This window comes from Panthera pardus, unplaced genomic scaffold, assembly GCF_024362965.1.
Source record: "Panthera pardus isolate Hobbes unplaced genomic scaffold, ASM2436296v1 HiC_scaffold_20, whole genome shotgun sequence".
In the NCBI taxonomy this organism is placed as follows: Eukaryota; Metazoa; Chordata; class Mammalia; order Carnivora; family Felidae; genus Panthera; species Panthera pardus.
Window position 1 is genome coordinate 66,424,973 of NW_026526766.1, and position 20,662 is coordinate 66,445,634.

At 36.7% G+C, this 20,662-nt stretch overlaps 1 protein-coding gene across 3 annotated transcripts in view; it reads left to right on the forward strand.

The window, feature by feature from the left end:
* Positions 1–20,662, forward strand: part of SLC44A1 (solute carrier family 44 member 1) — a 200,813-nt gene that overhangs the window by 104,288 nt on the left and 75,863 nt on the right. For all 3 annotated transcript variants that reach the window (XM_019454292.2, XM_019454294.2, XM_053908149.1), the window contains exons 5-8: positions 4,372–4,465; positions 12,108–12,277; positions 14,214–14,303; positions 19,962–20,101. In XM_019454292.2, the coding sequence (XP_019309837.1) occupies positions 4,372–4,465; positions 12,108–12,277; positions 14,214–14,303; positions 19,962–20,101 (494 nt within the window). The remainder of the gene's footprint in view (positions 1–4,371; positions 4,466–12,107; positions 12,278–14,213; positions 14,304–19,961; positions 20,102–20,662) is intronic.

The window sequence follows — 20,662 nt, forward strand, 5'->3', positions numbered from 1 at the left end:
ACTTTCTAAAAGGAGAGATGATATGTAAACTAAAAAATTGCAAAATAATATGCTAAGTTTTATAATAGAATGAAGCAGTAAGTAGATTTGGGTGCATCAGAGAAGGCTTACTAGAGGAGGTGAGGCTTGAGTAGTTTGTAGAATTCTGCTCAAACTGAACACTCAGATGGTAGTTAGGAATGGACAGCCCATGCAGAGGGAACAGCATGTGAAAAAGCCTGAAAGCTTGTTAAACAGCAAGAATTGTAGGTAGTTATGTTTTGTTTTGTTTTTAATATTTTTAATGTTTTTTTGATTTATTTTTGAGAGAAAGAGAGCACAAGTGAGGGAGGGACAGAGAGGGAGAGGGGGACAGAGCATCAGAAGCAGGTCCGTACTGACAGCAGTGGGCCCAATGCGGGGCTTGAACTCATGAACCGTGAGATCACAACCTGAGCCGAAGTTGGACACTCAACCGACTGAGCCACCCAGGCGCCCCGTAAGTAGTTTATTATATTAAGATGAGGCTGGAGTTCTAGGTAGAGGCCTGCTTTAGGAGAGCTTTGAAGCCAAGGAGTTGGAAATTATTCTGAGGGCAGGAATATGATACAACTGATGCCCATTTTACAAAGACCCTTCTCAAGGCTGTGTGCAGCATATAGAGGAGAAACCCTTTGGGAGAGTAGTTTGAACCAATAAGAGATTTTAAAGGCCTGAGATAGATAACTCATAGAAAGATTCAGTTGTCAGAACTTGGTTTCTTAAGTGTCTTGAAGGGTATATGAAGACGATGGGTAAAGAAGAAGATATAGGATGACTTTCCATTTCAAATTCATGGGGATTTCATGGATGGTAGAGCCATTAACAAGGATGGAAAATACATGAAAGGAGGCAGAGCAGATTTGGAGAGTGGGTGATGGAAATGTCTTTTTTTTCCCCCAAACATGTTGTTTTCGAGGTATCTGTGCAATGTATGTTTTTTTTGCCCAGGAGCTTATTGAATATTTGTCTGATTATGATTATTAGGAATGGCGCGGAAGAAGCATTGTGGCCTAAGAGTAGAGAATTTTATTACTAAATTTGTCAGTGATTGCTTATAAGGCCTTGGAAGTATTACTTATTTTGTTTCATCTGTAGTGTTTGGAGCATGGTGATGGAAACATCCCTCTTAAGGGAGTTCTTATAAGTGATGTTGAGCTAAAGAATAAATAATTGAATATTATAAGGCACTTGAAAAATTATAGTAGTTAAACATTCTGGGGACTATAGCAACTGTTTACCAAGATAAATGTTTATATACCCAAGTTGGCGTCCTAAGATCACTCATTTTGAATAACACTGGCTGAATTGCATGGATTGCCTCTGGTGTGGTTTAGATAAGCTTTTGTTTTTGGTTTTAGACTTCATTACTCAAGTATGGTTTTCCCTGCCTTTTGCATTAGAAGAAAAACTTTGTCTTACAGTTTCTGACCAAACCTCTTGTGCTGAGTATTGTTTATACCTTCACTTAAAAAAACAAAACAAAACAAAACAAAACAAAACAAAAACAAACAACAAAAAAAAAACACACACACACCTTAAAAGTGTTCACTGAAAATGCATTAGCTAACAAACATGAAAAGAAAAACAATTGTAACATGTTTGCCATTACTGGGTTGTTTTAATGTTCTTCATTGAGGCTTCTCTCTCCATCAACCTTTTGAGCAGGAAGCATTATAAAGTTTCTTCTGATTGTTACTACTAACACATTGTAAAGATCTTTTTCTTTTAATCTATTTAGTACAGGATCTATTTAGTACTGGCCTGTGTCCCAGAATACCATCAGAGATAAGGCTATTATCCTTTCATTGAGCATTATCCTGGGAAAGTATTTATAAAATTGAACTCTGTTGCACCTGCTGACCTCCTTTTTTAAATGAAGAAAGGGTGGGGACGGAGATTATGTTCACTGAATTCAGCAGAAGCAGTGTGTTTGACAGCACTGACACAGTGCTTTAGTTAGGGCCTTTCATATTGTATAAATCGATTCCATCTTGGACTCTGAAAGAAAGAAGTTGACCATTCAGATCAGGAAGTTGATGATCACATTGGGTGCTCTGCGGTTATTGGCACAGTGGCTGGTTTTTTTTTTTCATGAGCAATCCTATAGTAGGACTCCCGGATATTTCAGGATTAATCTAAAATGTTTGCTTTTCACCGCTGCCATGTTTTCTCTAAAACTGCTGTAAATGGAATCTAGTGGCATTATCTTCAAACATGAAAGACTAATTTTAGAAGAGTTAGATATTTAATATTCATGCTTAACTTAACAACAATAAGTCATTAAAATGGTAAAGAATGTTCAAAAACAGTTTCAGAAACTTAATTTCCTAGTGAGTCTGTCTTAAGAAGCTGAAGAAACTTAAGTGCCATGTAACTTTCAAGTGTCTCTTTAAAAAGATCTTACATTGTCCAATTACTTGAATTATCTTTATATAAAATAGATGCTACATGGTTTTATGACATATGATATATATAGCCCACATATTTTTTTTAACTTTTTTTTTTAATGTTTGTTTTTGAGAGAGAGAGAGAGAGTGTGAGTGAGGGAAGGGCAGAGAAAGAGGGAGACACAGGATCTGAAGTAGACTTCAGGCTCCTAGCTGTCAGCATGTCAGCAGGGAGCCCAACACGGGGCTCGAACTCACAAATTGGGAGATCATGACCTGAGTCAGATCTTAACCGATTGAGCCATCCAGGCGCCCCTACAGCTGACATATTTAAATACCTGGCAGGTTTATTGCTGGTTTGGGGGCAGCATTGCTGAATTAAATGCAGGTTTGTGGCTTTTTAAAAATTCTTTTGGTTGACAGGATAAGGTATAAATGAAATAAAACCACTCTCAAGTTTGTTTGTTATCCCAGCAAATCTTTTTTCTGTAGTCTCTTCTAGCTCTTTCTTACATCCTCACATGATATTTCTATAATTAGTTCAATGTTAAAACCTGCCATTTTCACCTCACATTTTATTTTAAACTTTTTCCAGGGTGGTACCATGTGAAACTTCATTGTTGCTATAATATAAACACAAAGCTATTCTATTTATATTTAATAATAAAATATTTGGCCAAATTAGTAATCTGGTAGGAACTGCAATTAATAAAATATAAACAGTTTACATGATAGAGTGCAGTAGGTCCTTAGCGAGATTAGGACTAGAGCCTAGGTCTTCTCAGTTAACGGTATTTATCGTTACAATGAACCTGACAGTATTCTCGTTGCTGTATTACAAAATCAGCAGGTCAGTAAAATAATACTTATCAAGGATTGGCTGGACTGCATCCGACTTTTACATATTATTTAGATTTGTATTAGCTACACAGACCAAGAAATAGATGGCTGTTTGCATAACCAACCTAGGATTGAATTTGAGCTTGTTTTAAAGTCTTTGAAAACTGAGAATTCTTTGATCAATTTGTTCAGTTTATTTACAGTTACTATTTACTGCCTTTAAAATAAGGAAAAAGTAACGTATTGTCTGAAAGCATATGTGCTGTATGCAGTCCTTTTACATACTTAGTAATGGGAAGCATAGGAAAGAGGGACGGCATGTATAGTTGAGGCTGGGTTTGTAGTCAGAGACACCTAGGGTTCAATTCCAGCTCTCCTTCCTAGTAGCTGGGTCATCTTGGGCAAGTTATGTATCTTCTCTTTTAGCCTCTATTTCGTCCTCTGTAAAGGAGGTGTAATAGCCCCTGCTTAACCAAGTTAAAGTAAACACATAATTAACATATGTATGGGACGAGAGGAGAGCCCCTCCACCTAGTGACTTTCTGAGTTCCCCGTGTGTTGGAAAGAGGGGTCCATCTCCAATCCTTCTGCAAGGATGATAAACTTGCATGGGTATAGAACCAGCCCTGGAAATGGGCTGCTCTTGGCCTGATCCTCAGAAATGCTGGGGTGGGCCAAGATACTTGGCTTCTTCAACAGGAGAATTTTGTCATGTTTCAGTTGTTTGGTTGTTTGGAGATGTCCCTGGAATGGTTTGGTTAGTTATAATTAAAAGTTGACTCTTTAAGGGGGAAAAAAAAAAATAATACATATATATATGTATATATATATATATATATGGCCACGTATATGGCAGACACTCAAGAGAGGTAGTTCTAGTACTTACTGTTATTATTACCCTGAGTATTATTATTAAACTTTGTACATAAATTGCCAGAGAGAAATTAGTTTTAAATGATTGAGGACTGAGCTAAAGACCAAGTCAGATTCTTATTAATTCTAGTGTTTAAAAGTTGTATATGTTGAGTTGATATTAACATACAAAATAAAATTACAGTGAATCCGTGGGAGAATTTATTTAGGCTCTGTTCTGCCAGCTAACATACAGCTTTTCTTTCAACAGGCTCAGCACTGTGTAGCTACAACCTAAAGCCTTCTGAATATACTACATCTTCAAAAGCTTCTGTTCTTTGCCCCAAACTACCAGTTCCAGCGAGGTAACTTTTATTTTATTTTGTTAACTTGTGACTTTTGTTTTTGTAGGTAGATTTTAAACTGTATATATTATTCTGAGAGAAAAGTCACTTGATGATACCTGTTGCTTACGACCAGTACTTACTTTTACAACAAGACTTAAGAAGTAGTAGTAGAAATGACAACATGTGTTTCATATCTTAAAACACACACAGAGACAAACAACTTTTCTCATTCTCAGATATTTTAAATTTCTTTGGGGGGCTCACTTTTTTTTTTTTTTAATGCCATACTTTTTAAGTGTGGAGAACTGCTGAATCATTACAAAATCTGCAGTGAAATTAGAAGCCAAGCCTCACAGTCTCCAAAGATTCTCTGAAGTTGATTCCAGTAATACTTAGTGGGATTATTTTTTAATTTACTTCGTAAATTTAAAAAATATGCCAGATTATTCTCCATCCTTTATTTCAGGCTACATCTTTTAGGTACATTCTCTATAATAATACGCTGTTTGCCATATCTTATCCAAGGTCTTATTCAACAAATATTTATTATTAAGTACCTACTGCATATCATGGATGCACAGAAGAGACAAGAAATATTCTTTATTTGGAAGGATCTCACAGTAGTTATAAATAAAGCCAGCTTTAAAATTACAGATTTTTTTTTAACAAGGAAACAAATTTGCAAGCATTGTACAATATATCCTCAGAATTAGGGGCGTAGGGTTTGGAACATGTCTGATCTTGAGAACCTTAAGTGTGTATCACTAACCATGTATGACATGCGTCAACTTCACTAGGAATACTGAATTTAGACCATTTTTATTATATCTTAGTATATGACAGCAAGCTACAGGTTAACATTTTGAGACCCATCTTATGTCTGCTTTCCTTTGGCTTGCTTATGGGTGTAACTTGTGCTTTATTAACTTGAGTGAAATTTGAAATTTTCTGTTGAAAAAGTAGACAACGGAATAATATCACTTTAGTTGATTTCCAGCTCTTTTAGTCTTGTCACGTTGCTATGGAAATTAAAATGTAAAGCCTATGGAAATAAAAATAAAGGAAGTGTTTTAAAAAGATAGTAAGTAGGGCCTATAAATTATGGGCTTAGACCAATTGGTAAAGAGACTCCATTCATGAACATTGAGACTATTAGGGAGGCTGTGACAGTAAAAAAAAGGAGGTCCTTTGAATAGAGTCACTGGAGAAAATTTATCAATGTAAAAACAAGAAAGGCTCTGTCCTCTTATCTACTCAACTGCTAAAAGCCTGTTTTAAATGCATACTTTGAGTGTAGAGTCACATTTTAAGGCGTAAACATGTTATGAAAGGATTACCTGAAAGCCTTGATGTGAGGATGCCCCTGTGTAATATGGGTGGGGTCAGGTAAATCCTCCTGCACCAATGACCTCTGACTCTACCATGTTGAGGACTGCCTGTTCCTGGGTATCTATCTCAGGTGTTCCATTCTTGGCTGTATATAACTCACGTATCTCACATAAGGTGTCCTAAGGACATTCACTTTGAAGATGAAACATAGTATTAGGGGCTTGGGTTTTAGACATGGACAGACTGGGCTTCTCACAGGGTCATCTACTAATGTCTCAGTAATCCAAGAAGCAATGATGACCCTATGCCATCAGAAACCTGACTATATACTGTTTATACTTATTTATATATCCCCATGTTTCACTAATCTTAGTACCTCACAGTCTAAAAGTATCTTACCACTTTAATTTGAACTCAGCCTGTTGGAAAGTAAAAGCGAAGTAACAGTTGATAGAAGGAAGTCAGATTAGGACCTTGTAAATATCATCATTTAGCATATGACAAGCAAAGTATAAGGATCAAAAAACAAAGAATTTGTTCTAATAAAAAACTTGGGGCAATACCATGTTCCACACTTAGTATTAGATACCAAATCTCCAAAGATAAGTAAGATCTAGTCTCTGTCCTTAAGAAACTCTGTCCTCAAAAAAAAAAAAAAAATAGGGACTGTTTTGGTGACTTTTTTGTATAAACTAAAAGACTAGCACTAGGCAAACCTGTGCTGAGGCAAGTGGCCCTCAGCATGGTTCCTATCTATTTTGTGGTCCTCTGAGGAGTGCCCTAGTGGGACAGAAAGAGCTAAACCTTAAGTCCAGATAGGCCTGGGGGTGAATTCTGTGTCACCAGTTTCTCTTTGCCAGCTCAAGCAAGTCTCTTAACCTCTCTGTGAACCAAGTGTTCTCTTACGTAAAATGGGAATGTTAATACCTCTGTCATGGAATTGTTGTAAGAATTAAATAGGCAATATGTTTTAAGCATCCATTATTTAAAAAAAAAAAAATTAGCGTTTATTTATTATTGAGAGACAGAGACAGAGCATGAGCATAGAAGGGGCAGAGAGAGAGGGAGACACAGAATCTGAAGCAGGCTCCAGGCTCTGAACTCAGCACAGGGCCCAACTCAGGGTTGGAACCCACAAACCACGAAATCATGACCTGAGCCGAAGTCAGACACTAACGACCGAGCCACCCAGGTGCCCCTTTAAGCATCCATTATTGTGCTTGACATCTGGCTTAAGGAGTAAGTATTTCTGTCAACCTCTAGAGCCTCCCCTTTTGCCCCTAACCTTCCTGGGTCCCCAGGGACCCTCTGCAACTGAAAGCAATGCCTGTTTCTTAGATAAAAGCCACTGTAAACTAATTTGCAATAAAACACTAACACCACATAATTGCCAAATGGTTACTATTCCTAATGAGCTTTCGAATTTTAAAAGCAAATGCCTGGAAAGGGCCATATTTTATCCAAATTCATAACTCTCTGTTCATGACATGCCAAGCATGGTAGCAGTAGGGAGACAAGCTAGCCCTTATGCTTAAAATGCTTAAAGGTTTGGGTATAGCGAGAGAAAATTGCAGTGGTAGAAACAGATTACATAAATTCAGTTTATTCACCATTTATTGGATACTTCTGGATGCCAGTAAGGATATTAGGTGTTGGAGAATTAATAGCATGATATGGAAATGAGAAACCAATAGCCAAGAAAAAAAGTGTTATCTGTACATATTTTAAAATGAAGAATTCAACATTAATTAGCATTTATAAATCATCTGCTGTGTGCTATAGCCACCATATTAAGTTTCTCATATATATTGTCTTATTTAGTCCTTACAAAAGCCTATAAGGATATTGTTCCTAATTTATAGATGAGGAAATAGAAGATCAGTTAAATAAGTTGTGCAAAGCCACAAAACTAATCGTTGGGAATCATAATTTTAATCTAAGATCTTGTGAAGTCTATACCACAACCACAGTTAGTTTTACCCTAATGTGAGCGTTTTCTAGTTGTATCCATAGTATAAGGTGAGCTTAGGGCCCTCCTACTCTGCCGTCTTCCCCAAGACAAAGTCCTACACCAGTTGGTTAAAAAAAAAAAAAAAAAAAAAAAGGTGGGGGAGCCTGGCTGGCTCAGTCAGTAGAGCATTCAATTCTTGATCTCAGGATTATGAGTTCAAGCCCCACATTGGGCATGGAGCCTACTTAAAAAAAATAAAAAAAAAATTTTTAAAAAGAGTACAAGAATGAAAGTGAGAAAATAAATAAAATGAAATGTATGAAAACCAATGAGTATTGCCATTATAGTCTTTATTTATTTGCTGTGTTTTCTGTGCTATAGAGCTATTGCCAGAATTCTTTATTGTTACTCTTTCTTAAATAAAACTTTTCCTTAGAAATCATGTGTAATTGCTTATTTATAACCTGAGATTTTAAGATAATGGAGATGCCAACTCCTGTCTTCACTTCTGAAGGCCTATGGACAAGAGATAACACATTGTTTGTCATCATATTTTGAGGGAGCTCTTTTAGCTATGATAGTCTGGACTTAAGGCAAATGGACAGTATGTTTGCCAAGGTAAGATACAATTTTCCTCTGAGTGGCTAATTTTTAAAAATCTTTAAAAGACTCATTATAAATTCATTTTGTTCTTGTTGACTGATGTTTCAATAATGTGAAACAGCATCAGTTCCTAACAGGACTACATTGACTTCTTAAAGATTCAATATTCTGTGGGCTTCGAGAGGTAGAGGAACTTACTATAAATAGAATTCTTTATGCTGTCCTCTTAATTAAGAAGCACAGGGTGTGTCATTTAGGTTAGATACTAAAGTAGAAAAGATCTCATAAAAGTATTACTTTCTGAGAGGTATATGAAATCAGCTAACTCAAATTCATTGTATCACATAGGATTTAAATGGTAAAATATAAGACAAACCATTTCAATGCCATGATTACTTAGATTTTTTAACAAGAAAATCATCTGAGTATTAAAAAGTCATGGCTGATTAAGTTGTTTTTGTTTGGGAAACAGTAGAGAAAATGAATGACAAGGGAGTGTAGTGCTTTTTCTTTGAAACTAAATATTTAGGGGCACCTGGGTGGCTCAGTCGGTTGAGCGTCCGACTTCAGCTCAGGTCATGATCTCACCGTTCCTGAGTTCAAGCCCCGCGTCGGGCTCTGTGCTGACAGCTCGGAGCCTGGAGCCCGCTTTGGATTCTGTGTCTCCCTCTCTCTCTCTGCCCCTCCCTCGCTTGTACTCGGTCTCTATCTTTCTCAAAAATAAGTAAACATTAAAAAAATTTTTTTAACTAAGTATTTAACTTTGATTTTTTAATTGTAACCAAACATTGCCTTCTCTTTTATTTGTCTTCTATTTCTGATATTCCTTACCACTTGACCATTTTGACCATCAGCTAGACAATGTAATCTGCCTCTACTAGTTTTATACCTTCAAATGTAGAGCTGTCAGGTTTTTCTTTAAACCAACATAGATTAAATTATAAGGTAAGGGACCCGTTGTTACTTTGCTTCAATCCTTTGAAGGAGACTTGTAAAAGCACTCTTTCCAATTAGCCAAGTGTTTATGGATAGTATAAAAATGACTTGAGAGGGTAAGAGTGCAAATATTGCTCAGCATTTCCTCTTAAATAGGAATGAAAGATTCTAATTTTAAGAGTATAATCCTTCCCTTTTCAAACCATCAATCCTCATTATAAGTCTGAAAAGCAGAAAAACAGAAACACTACTGGGCATCTGCTCCTATTAATTTAGAATTACTGACTTATGGCTGGGATCTATCACAGTTATCATCATCAACATCATCATCATCATCATCATCATCAAAGACTCAGAGAGGTCTTACTCCTATCCTTTCAGCTAACGGATGGAGAAACTGAGAAAGAGAGATGGAGTGACCTGAAGCTATGTAATGTTAGGAGGATCACCCAGGGCTTTTGAAGTCAAGGCCAGTTTTCTTTCTGTTATAGCAGGCTCTGCTGTCTTTTAGAAATGTGGTGTATGTCTCTTTGAGTATAAAACTATATTAAAATCCTGTTAATATATGGGAGATACAGGTGGAGCTGCTTCTGGACAGAGGGTAAGGTGCACTTGTGGTTATATGACAGGAAAAAAGAAACAGCAGGGCCAAGAAAATTGGTGGATGTTGAAAATGAGAAAATGACATCAGTATCCTTAAGGGAGATACATTTTATGTTCAAGGTTGGAGGCAAGTGAGTTAAACAGAGGCTATATCAGAAATGATAGGTTAATAAGTAAAGCAGATGAAGATATAGGTAACCATGGAGCAGAGAGGACTTTGGTTTCAAAGGATAGAGAACGAGGCTTCAGTTAAAAATATGGTTAGAAGTCCTCAGACAGGGATATTAAAGTGTCAGGGACATTATCTAGATAGCATCAGGAAGAAAAACAGTCATAGGTCACAATGAAGCTAATGTGTCCCACATTAGCCTCCACTGACTATGAACTTATGGCTAATTCTTTTAATTCTTTCCTGTAATACTTCTGACGAAATCCATTTCACTTAAAGGTATTCTGTAATTTAATAGCTTTTTACATCATTAGCGAAACAAATTTGGTCAAAAACAATGACTTGCATGCCTGTAATTTAAGCCCTACTAAGAATGCTCTGACTTTCTGCAATTTCTGACAAAATATTGAATCTTGGACATTAACTTTCACCAACACCATTTTAGAGGTATACACAAATACACCCACAAGTCACAAGAGTCACTTCTTTTTTAAGTGAACATTTCTATCATAGTGTCACATCATTTTTGGGGGATACATTTTGCTGAAGCATAACTAAGGTAAGACTAGACCTTTATAATTATTTTATTGTTCCGTGAAGTTCAACAGCATGGAAGATGTTGCCTATTCTTACTCCCAGTGATGCTCATTTACCAGCATTTAAGGAAAATCAATACATAGTACACGTTTATTTTTATTTGAAAAATATTTTTGTTGTTTTTTGAGGAAGGAAAAACAAAGATAGTGTCTTGCTTCAGGTCATACAAAATTGCTTGCTGAGATCAGAAACTTTGGAATTTGGTGCCCAATCATAGACTCTTCTCCACTAATTTGATACAAAATACAGTGCCAACCAAAAATGAGAGCATACTTATATCATTCCAGCCAACGGTGTTATATTAGAGCTATGACTGATATTTCCACAAATCTCAAAATATGAGATTTATGTTAGTGATAGCTAAATTTTAGTGCACACAGAAGTGTGTATTTGTGTGTGGACAGACATATGGACTCTCTTAGAATTCATTCAAATCACAACTGAGGGCATGTTCATAGAGCTTTTTTAAAATCTCTCATTGATCAGATATATACCATACTTTCCAAGGCTAAAGTAGAATGTGTTATAACAAACCAGACTTACTTATGTCATTGTTCACACATAACTGTGTTCCTTCACAAAAAGAGTTGTGGTCAGTGTAAACCTGATAATAACGGATTACCTCTTTTTTTTTTTTTGGACACAAATAATCTTGTAATAAAAATTATATATAGAAAGAAAACAGCTCAGAATCCCATGACCTTAACGAATCAGAGATTTTTCATTTATTTATATTTTTTCTGTTCTCATTTTTATGTATATATCTTTTGTACAGAGATACAACCATCACTTTAGATACAAATTTTTGTTTTTTTCCCCTTGTACTATTAACCTCGTGTTTCCATACATTAGTATCCATGGTTATTGTTTTAATTAGCTGCACATTATGCTGTATGTTGATGTCTTGGCATGATTAATTTATATGAGGATTATTAAGCTTGTGCCCCGAACACCTTTTTTAATGCAAGGTTCTGTATGCTGTTCTGATAGAGGAAACATTCTATTAATGGTGGCACATTTCAAGCAAAAGCATGTGTGTTTTCTATTTTTAAATAGCTTATGGCAAAAATTCATTTTCAGTTCAATGAAGTATATGTTCCTTAAGTTTTGTCATCTGCCCCTTGACTGATAGATGTGCAGGCTGAGGAATTTAAGTGTTTGGTTTTGCTTTTGGTAGTTCTGTATGTGTGTATGTGTGTGTATATGTGTGTGTGTTTCTTTTCAGAAGGGGAGGGTAATGTCTTCTTTGGAACATGCACTCCACCCTCTTTGATAAGGCCTGTGGCAAGATTCGCATCCCTGCCCATGACAGTCATCTTCATAGCATTAAGCTCACGGCTCTTAGCGCCCATATGATGTGTGGAGGGTGGAGTGTATTGCAGTCATAATCACCTTTCATTTGTGTGTTTGATGTGGCATTTATATTAAGTAGGAGTAATTTTTTTTCTGATTTTTTTTTCTTGTGTCACCAGTGCACCTATTCCATTCTTCCATCGCTGTGCTCCTGTGAACATTTCCTGCTATGCCAAGTTTGCAGAGGCCCTGATCACCTTTGTCAGTGACAATAGTGTCTTACACAGGCTGATTAGTGGAGTAATGACCAGCAAAGAAATTATATTGGGACTTTGCTTGTTATCACTAGGTAATTGTTTTTCTCATTATTAGCTATTGCATAGTACTGCAGTAGAAGACTGTTCTGTCTTTTAACCAAAATATGAATACAGTGGGGATACCTGTAAAATGTTTAACTTCCCATAGCCAAAATAACTGTTTCAGATTATATATAGTTATAAATATATACATATTTATATATATATATTTATATATCTGAAACTAATTTCCTTTCTTTTTCTATCATTGGAGAAAACTGGTGTTTTCCCAGACTTTGGTTACTGTCTCTAATAACCTTTAATATGATAGGAGGAGGCTTCTCTTAATGAATCAACACCCCTTTGTTTTCAGTTATGATTCCAAAGGCTTATGAAAGGAGGCCACATATTCTCTTACACATTTCCATCAAAGAACATAGATTTCTGATAGATTACTTTTGAAATATGTTTTTTTTTTCATTGCTACAGTTCATGATGTCACTGTATTGCTGGAAAAATTAGGAAATCTCCACTTGTTAGCCATTGAGTTTTCTTGTCAATAGATAATATAATTAGGTAAATGTTATTTCAACTCCCTACATTATCCTAGAACTATATGTAGCCATATCAGAATCTATAGATCTTTCTAGTTGGGAGGAGTAAACTGTGGTAGGAACCAAGCAACTATCTCATTATATATGTGAAATGAGTTATACCTTATACCTGTTAACAACAATTATAGTCATTGAGAAGACTAGCTGTATTTCCGTCTTGTCATTAGAGAGTATTTTCTTTTTGCTTAGGTAGTACTTGACTCAATTGAAATAATGCTGTCCATATGAAAAGCTATTTCTGTGATATTTGAAACGCTCCCATCTGTTTTTGGTTCCTGTACATTTATTGCAAAAGTGAGTACCTTAATAATGTTACCCAGTCACAGATCCCAACCATTTATTTGGCTTTGCAAATGGCCCGAAAAATCTTGACTACTAGTCTGGCTTTATGAAAAAATCATTTGGTTTCTGAAATAGTTGAATTTTGACCAAGGCGGGGGGGATGGGGGGGAAACACCTTAAAACTGGTGATAATAATGTTAAGTCATTGGGATTCCAGTTTTTATTAGAATGGTTCTCTTGAGGCTTAAGATCTTTAAGAATTTATTTGTGAAATGGGCCTTTAGATGATTAAAGATGAACAAATTATGATTTCAGAAATGAATTTCCCCATGCAAAGGTCAAATCTTCCCAGTTTCTTTTTTAAGATTTTCACTCCAGATTTTAGCATGTTGGAATTTAGCTTGGGATGGGTAGAGGCATTTGGCTAAATAACTCAAACTAAGCTTTGCTTTTCTTTGAAGAGTCTCTCAACCAATCAGGACCCCTGACACCAGTTGAAAATTAAGGTCAGAGGAATTTGGGCCTCCGTAGGCTTCAGAATATTATTCTGTAGGATCAGAGCATCTCTTGGAGTTTTAGAAGAGAAATGACCAGAAAAAGATAAAATACTGTCTAGCTCATTGACCAACTGTTAGAGAAGTTGGTCTTGAAATGTGAGGATTACACATGGAAGTGTAGCTAGTTTAACTGATCTCTGTCTATATGTGGTAATTTTTCTCATCACCAACATGACACATCATTCTCTACACTTTGTGTGTTAGCATGTATGTTTGCATGTGAGTTCCAATGTCTTCCCGTGGTGAATCCACAACAGTTCTGTGCTGTTTTTGAGTCACCATGTGCATTTGCATGTTTTCTTTTCTGTCATTTATAAACCCACAGTTAGGTGCCTGTAGTTTCCAAGTGACACAATTCAAGTGGTGCACGTAGGCTCGAGTTTTGGTAGCTAGTTACCCTTCTTCCCTAAACTGGGGTCTTGAACTGGTCAATAGCAACGTATTATATTCCTAGGAGAAAACAACTGAAAGAGTTTCTCTTTGTGTTTTCCAGTGTTTTAAAATAATATTCTACATGTTCTCTATCTTCCCTGCAGTTCTCTCCATGATTTTGATGGTGATTATCAGGTATATATCAAGAGTACTTGTGTGGATCTTAACAATTTTGGTCATACTGGGTTCACTTGGTAAGCTGCTTCTTCCTTTGTTTTTTAGTAATTAGAATTGAGAGTGAAGTTTGCTCTTAACAGTCCCTCAGTGCAGAACCACTTTGATTACTTTAAATAATTTTCCTTTTGTAAGCCTTGTGAATTCATTTATAAACTATAAAAAGACTGGTGAGTGGATTACACTGAAATTAATTCACTGTGAGATCACTAAATGGAATAAAATGGCAGAGTCATTGGCATATTTGGAATAAAAGGGGGCTCACATTTTTCTGTCAGTGTCAGTTTGGGGGGAAGAGCCCAAGAGGAAAAAGAAAGCAATTGAGGCTCTGTTCTGCTTCTTGTTCTTTAATTTTCACTTGATTCTTTCAGTGTTCCCTGCCTGGCAGAGGAAGGGACCCCTTTGCTTTTATCTTGGACTTTTTAAAGGCCTGAATCTACCATTCTAAGGTGTTGAAATTCTTTCTGGTTAAAATATTTCTGGCAGGATAATTTTATGTGTGTAAAATTTCATTACTCATTTTTCTATTGGCATTCTATTTTGTTTAATGTTTTTGTTTTACTATTTTTTAAATTTTTAATGTTTATTTATTTTTGAAAGAGAGAGAGAGAGACAGAGCATGAGCAGGGGAGAGGCAGAGAGAGAGGGAGACACAGAATCCCAAGCAGGCTCCAGGCTCTGAGCTGTCAGCACAGAGCCCGACGCGGGGCCCAAACACACGAACCACGAGATCATGACCTGAGCCGAAGTCGGATGCCCAACCAACTGAGCCACCCAGACGCCCCTGTTTTACTATTTCTAATGAAACCTTATGGGATTTGTGTGTTTATTGTCTTTTTTGAAAATAATAATTTCTCCCCCCTCCCAATCATAAATGTGACACCTACTCATGGTATCTAACTACTTCTATGGTAGAAAATAGAAATATAAAAAAAGACAAAAGTTTTATTTTCACATACCACCTCTTTTCTTTAAAGAGAATTTACTTTTGCTTTAAAATTTTTCAGGAACCCTACTTCCCTTCTGTTGACCACTATTAGCAACTTGAAATTCAGAATACACACACACATATATAGATATGTATATATATATATATATATATATGTATATATATATATGTACATATATATATATACACACACACATATATATACATATATATATATAATGTATTCAGAATACATATATATAATACAGATATATATATACATGTACATATATGTATATATATATATATATATATAGTTTTTTTAATGCTTTTTTTCACTGCTTTTTAAAATGAAATACTTTAACTCATTGTGAAACTTTTTTATTAGGGGAGTTTGTCCCCATTACACTTATGATCCTGTCTGCTATGTTTGGTCTTACTGATGTCATCTCTTTTATGTTTTCCTTAAGTCTGTGCTTTTTTACGTTGTTTTCCCTATCTTTACAATATGGATTGTGCTTTCTTTGGTTATTGTCACCCTTGCTTTGAATGGCATATATATATATGCCGTGTGTGTGTGTGTGTGTGTGTGTGTGTGTGTGTGTATTTTTTAGTAATTTTTTTAATGTTTATTTATTTACTTTGAAGGGGGTGGCAAAGGGCAAAGAGAGAGGGAGAGAGAATCCCAAGCAGGCTGTGCACTACCAGAGCAGAGCCTGATGTCGGACTTGACTCATGAACCATGAGATACTGAGCCGAAGTCAATAGTCGAACGCTTAACCAACTGAGCCACCCGGGCACCCCAACATATATTTTATTTTTTACTTCTACAGTTGGTAACCTATACATTTTCAGAAAATATTCTTTAATCTAGAATCCTATAATTTTTGAATGGCTCATTCTATAGAATTCTATCCTATAAAATTTTTAAATTCTATAATTTTTAGGGGTGCCTGGATGGCTCAGTCAGTTAAGTGTCTGATCTCGGCTTAGGTCATGATCTCACGGTTTGTGAGTTTGAGTCCCGTATCAGGCTCTGTGCTGGCAGCTCAGAGCCTGGAGCCTGCTTTGGATTCTGTGTCTCCCTCTCTCTCTCTGCCCCTCTCCCGCTCATATTCTTTCTCTCAAAAATAAACATTAAATAATTTTTTTTTAATTCTGTAATTTTTAAAGGCTGAAATGAAGGAGTATGTGTTGAGTTTTCCTCCACCTCGTTTAAATTCAACATAAACTTCTTTCTTTCCAACCTGTCTCCCACTTTATAACTGTTACCAAATAATCTGTGTTTTTGCAATCAGGTTATTTTAAAATTAAAATATTATTTAATACATTGTACCCTTTTAAAGAATTTTTGCTTTGCCTTGAAATGTTTCATAATTACATTTAAGTTTATTACATTCTTCTGTCCTAGTTTTAGTGAGAACTATTTTTATAAAACTTCATTCTTGAGTTCTTAATTTTGGTTCATCTTTGTTTTGATGAGAATCTGAATTCGAGTAACTTATTCACGAGGCAATTGTGGGTTGTATATTTTCTCAACTCTTGATTATCTAAGATTATTTTTGCCTTACATGTGAATATTGAATCTGTTGCATGTAAAATTCTTGAGGTGCAACACGTTCCCAGTGTCTGTACTTTACTTTTTGGAGACCAGTCTAATTTTATTTCTGAGCTGAAATCAAGAATCAGACGCTTGACCGACTAAGCCACCCAGACACCCCTTAACTTATTCTTATAATTTAAAGTTTCTATCTAGTTCTGAATCTTTAAGTTTGCCTATGATCTCTTTTTTTTGGGGGGGGCGCAGATATTTTCCAACACAGAAGTAAGTTTTCTTATTTCTGTATTTGATTATTGTTTCTGTTCTAGTGGTTTTCTTCTTAGGACCATTGTTCATTCTTTTGCTATCATCTTCTAAATTATCATTTTAATCCTGATAACATTTTCCTTGTATTCAGGAAGTGTTCTTCGAGCGTATCTTCCATATCACTGATTTAGTTTTCCTCACTGCTGGTTCTGTATTTGACTACTTCTTTCTATTATTCCGGTTCTTCCTTCTCCCAGACATATTTCTTTTCATTTCTACTTGTGACCTTTGTATCCAGTTCTAGTGATGGTGTCTTAGTCACTTTGGGCTGCTATTACAAAGTACCATTGACTGGATGCCTTATCAACAGGGAACATTTACTTCTTACAGTTCTGGAGGCTAGGAAGGTCAGATCCAGGCATGTACAGGTTCGGTATCTGGCGAGGGCTGGCTTCCTGTATCCAGCCATCATCTTGCTATGTTCTCACGTGGTGCAAGCAGGGAGGAGCTCTCTGAGGTCTGCTTTATAAGGGCGCTAATCCCATTCATGAGGGCTCCACTCTCATGACCTCATCATCCTCCAAACACTCAACTCCAAATACCAACTATCACATTAAGGATTGGGATGTCAATATATGAGTTTTACGGGGACACAAACATTCAGTTTATAATATATGGAGAATTTTTTATAATAAAAGTAGATTTGAATTCCAGTTCTGCCACTTTCTTGGTATGTGACATTTGGCATGTTACTTAACTTTCCTGAATTTCGATTGTATTTATTATGTATAAGATGGGACTTGTATTACCTACTTAATAGTATCATAGTGATTCAGTTTGGTCACATCTGTTGTACGGTTCCTGACACAAATTTATTTATTTATTTATTTTTAAGTGTATTTATTTTGAGAGAGAGAAAGAGAAGGAGAGAGGAAGAGAGAGAGAGAGAGAGAGAGAGAGAGAGAGAGAGAGAATCGTAAGCAGGCTCCATGCTGTTAGCGCAGCTCCTGACACGGGGCTCAAACTCAAAAACCTCGAGATCATGACTTGAGTGGAAATCAAGAGTTGGGTGCTTAACCGACTGAGCCACCCGGGTGCCCCCCCGACACAGATTTACATGTTTAATAAATGATGTCTGCAGCGGCTGTTGTGGACCGTATCCTCCTTGATGTCTTCATTATTAGCTCATTCTGTTTTCTGTTTTTCTTTCTCATTTGTTTGCCTTTCCTCTCCTCGCTTTTTATTCCTGTTTGCAGAGAACATATTTTATTCCATTTTTTTGAGGCTGCTACAATTTTCTTTAAGATTTCAAAATGGAAATATTTCCCTTTTTCAAATGTTTTTCATAGACTGGTGGTTGTTGAAGTTTGTTTACTCATCTTCAGTAGAAAATAATTCTCGCTTGCTATTTGCCACCAGGTAGAGTTGGAATTTCCCTTTGACACTATTCAGTGTTTACTTGAGCACAGGTGGAAGTCACGTTGATTTGCACAGATCTCAGCCCTATTTGTCTTCTCCCAGACGTTTATCTTGTCTGCCCACACATACATATCTTTACTCTGAATCTTCCATTTCCTTACCGTGGCCTACAAGGCCTGACAGTATGATCTGGTGCCCGGTGCCCCCCAGCCCACAGCTCTTCCTGCTCTGCCCCTTGCTAGTTGCTGTAGCCACAGTGGCCCTCCTCTTTTCTCTCCTGCCAGGCATGGTCCCATATCAGCATCTTAGAATTTGCTATGACCTCTTGCCTGGAACATCCTTTCCTTAGATGTTGTTTGTTTTTGTTTTTTTTTTAATGTTTTTATTTCTTTTTGAGAGAGAGGTGGGGGTGGGGAGACAGAGGATCTGAAGCAGGCTCTGCACTGTCAGCATAGAGTCTGATGTAGGGCTCAAACTCACGAACCATGAGATCATAGCCAGAGCCAAAGTCAAAGGCTCAACCGACTAATCCACCCAGGCACCCCTTTCCTTAGATTTATAGATTGTTTTCTCCCTGTCTTTGATTCTTTTGCTCAGATATCATCTCACCACTGAGACCTTTCTTACTCATCTTCTCACAATGCTTTCCCAACCCCAGCACTTTCTATCCCTATTAAAAAGTGACTTTTTTTTCTTAGACTTCATATTCTTTATTTTTACTTACTTCCTTATTTGTTTGTTTGTTTGTTTCCTTATTACTGTATAAGCTCCATGGAGGACAAGGGTGGGGACTGGGTTTTGTTCACAGCTCTGTCCCCAGTACCTAGATGGGTAGATGGCTCTGGGCACTCAGAATGAAGGTGTCTGATGCAACCCTCTTCTGTGGAGGCGGGTTGCCCCCCCTCTTCTGTCTAGTTCTTGGACTCTGAACCAGTGATGAGGAGAACAACTCCCATCTCTGGCACACACTTCTATTAAGCTATCAAAGATTTCCTATCTTTTTCCCACTTTTGGTGGGAACCAGTTCTTTGATCTTCATTTGCTCATTGATACTGAATCAACTGCATAACTGTTTCAGCACGAGGCGGGGGGGTTTTTGTGATGGCCCAATAGAAAAGATCTTTGCCTTCCTCAGCTTCATTGCTGATTTCTGTGACCCTTACTTGCTTCCTACAAACTCCCCAGCTCTCAACAGGTGCTGAGTCTCTTTATGATCAGTTCCTCTCGGGGTGCCTGTCTTTGTAGGCTCTCTCTGAGCTTCAGAGCCAAAAATAGATACAGTTGAAGGATGTTTATTTGATACACTGAAAGATGTCTTAGTAACCTAGTGTGCATGATGAAAATGGAGTAAATGGAGCTCCCCTTATGCCTGCAAAAAGTTACAGCCACACACCTCCCAGCCAAATGGATTGTCGCCATGTTAGTACCCCGGTGTTATGTAGGAAGGGTCCAGGAAGGTGAAGATTAATGTTAACACATTTTCTTGTGCTAGTTATTTCCAAAACAATTGTTTTTTGAACCCAGGTGGCACAGGTGTACTATGGTGGCTGTATGCAAAGCAAAGAAAGTCTCCCAAAGAAACAGTTATTCCTGAACAGCTTCAGATAGCTGAAGACAATCTTCGGGCTCTCCTCATCTATGCCATTTCAGCCACAGTATTCACAGTGAGTATGGACTTGGGCCAGGTATCTTCTAGGTTTGTGTTTTTATTCACAGGGATCATTAATGAAGCAGAAACTCACCTCTGGCTATTGCATGCCTAACCCCGATCTCCCTTAGATAAAAACTGCCCCATGGTATGGAACACTAAAGAGTCTTCAGAAGGCCTTCCTAATGGAACGTTTTATTCTGTACTGCCCACTTGTTGAGAGAAGATTTTCACTTAGAATATTCACATTATCATTTGTTAGGAAGAACATATTATTTTCATAATACAATTACCTTTAAAAAATGGGTTTCTTTACTAAAGTATGTTAAGAAATACACATATCATTTCATTTACCTGTTTGCTAATTATCTTCCCATGTTTTCCCTTTAAACTTTAATTTTTCCTTTTTAAACTTTTAACAACATTATTCCAAATTAAAGTGATCTTTGCTGCCTGGGCACTATACAGTAAATTACTAATGAACATGTGGTTAAATAATATGTATTTATATCTTTGGTCTGTCTCCTTCTCCTCTCTGAAAAAAAAAAAAAAAGAACACAATCTCAGACCACTTCTT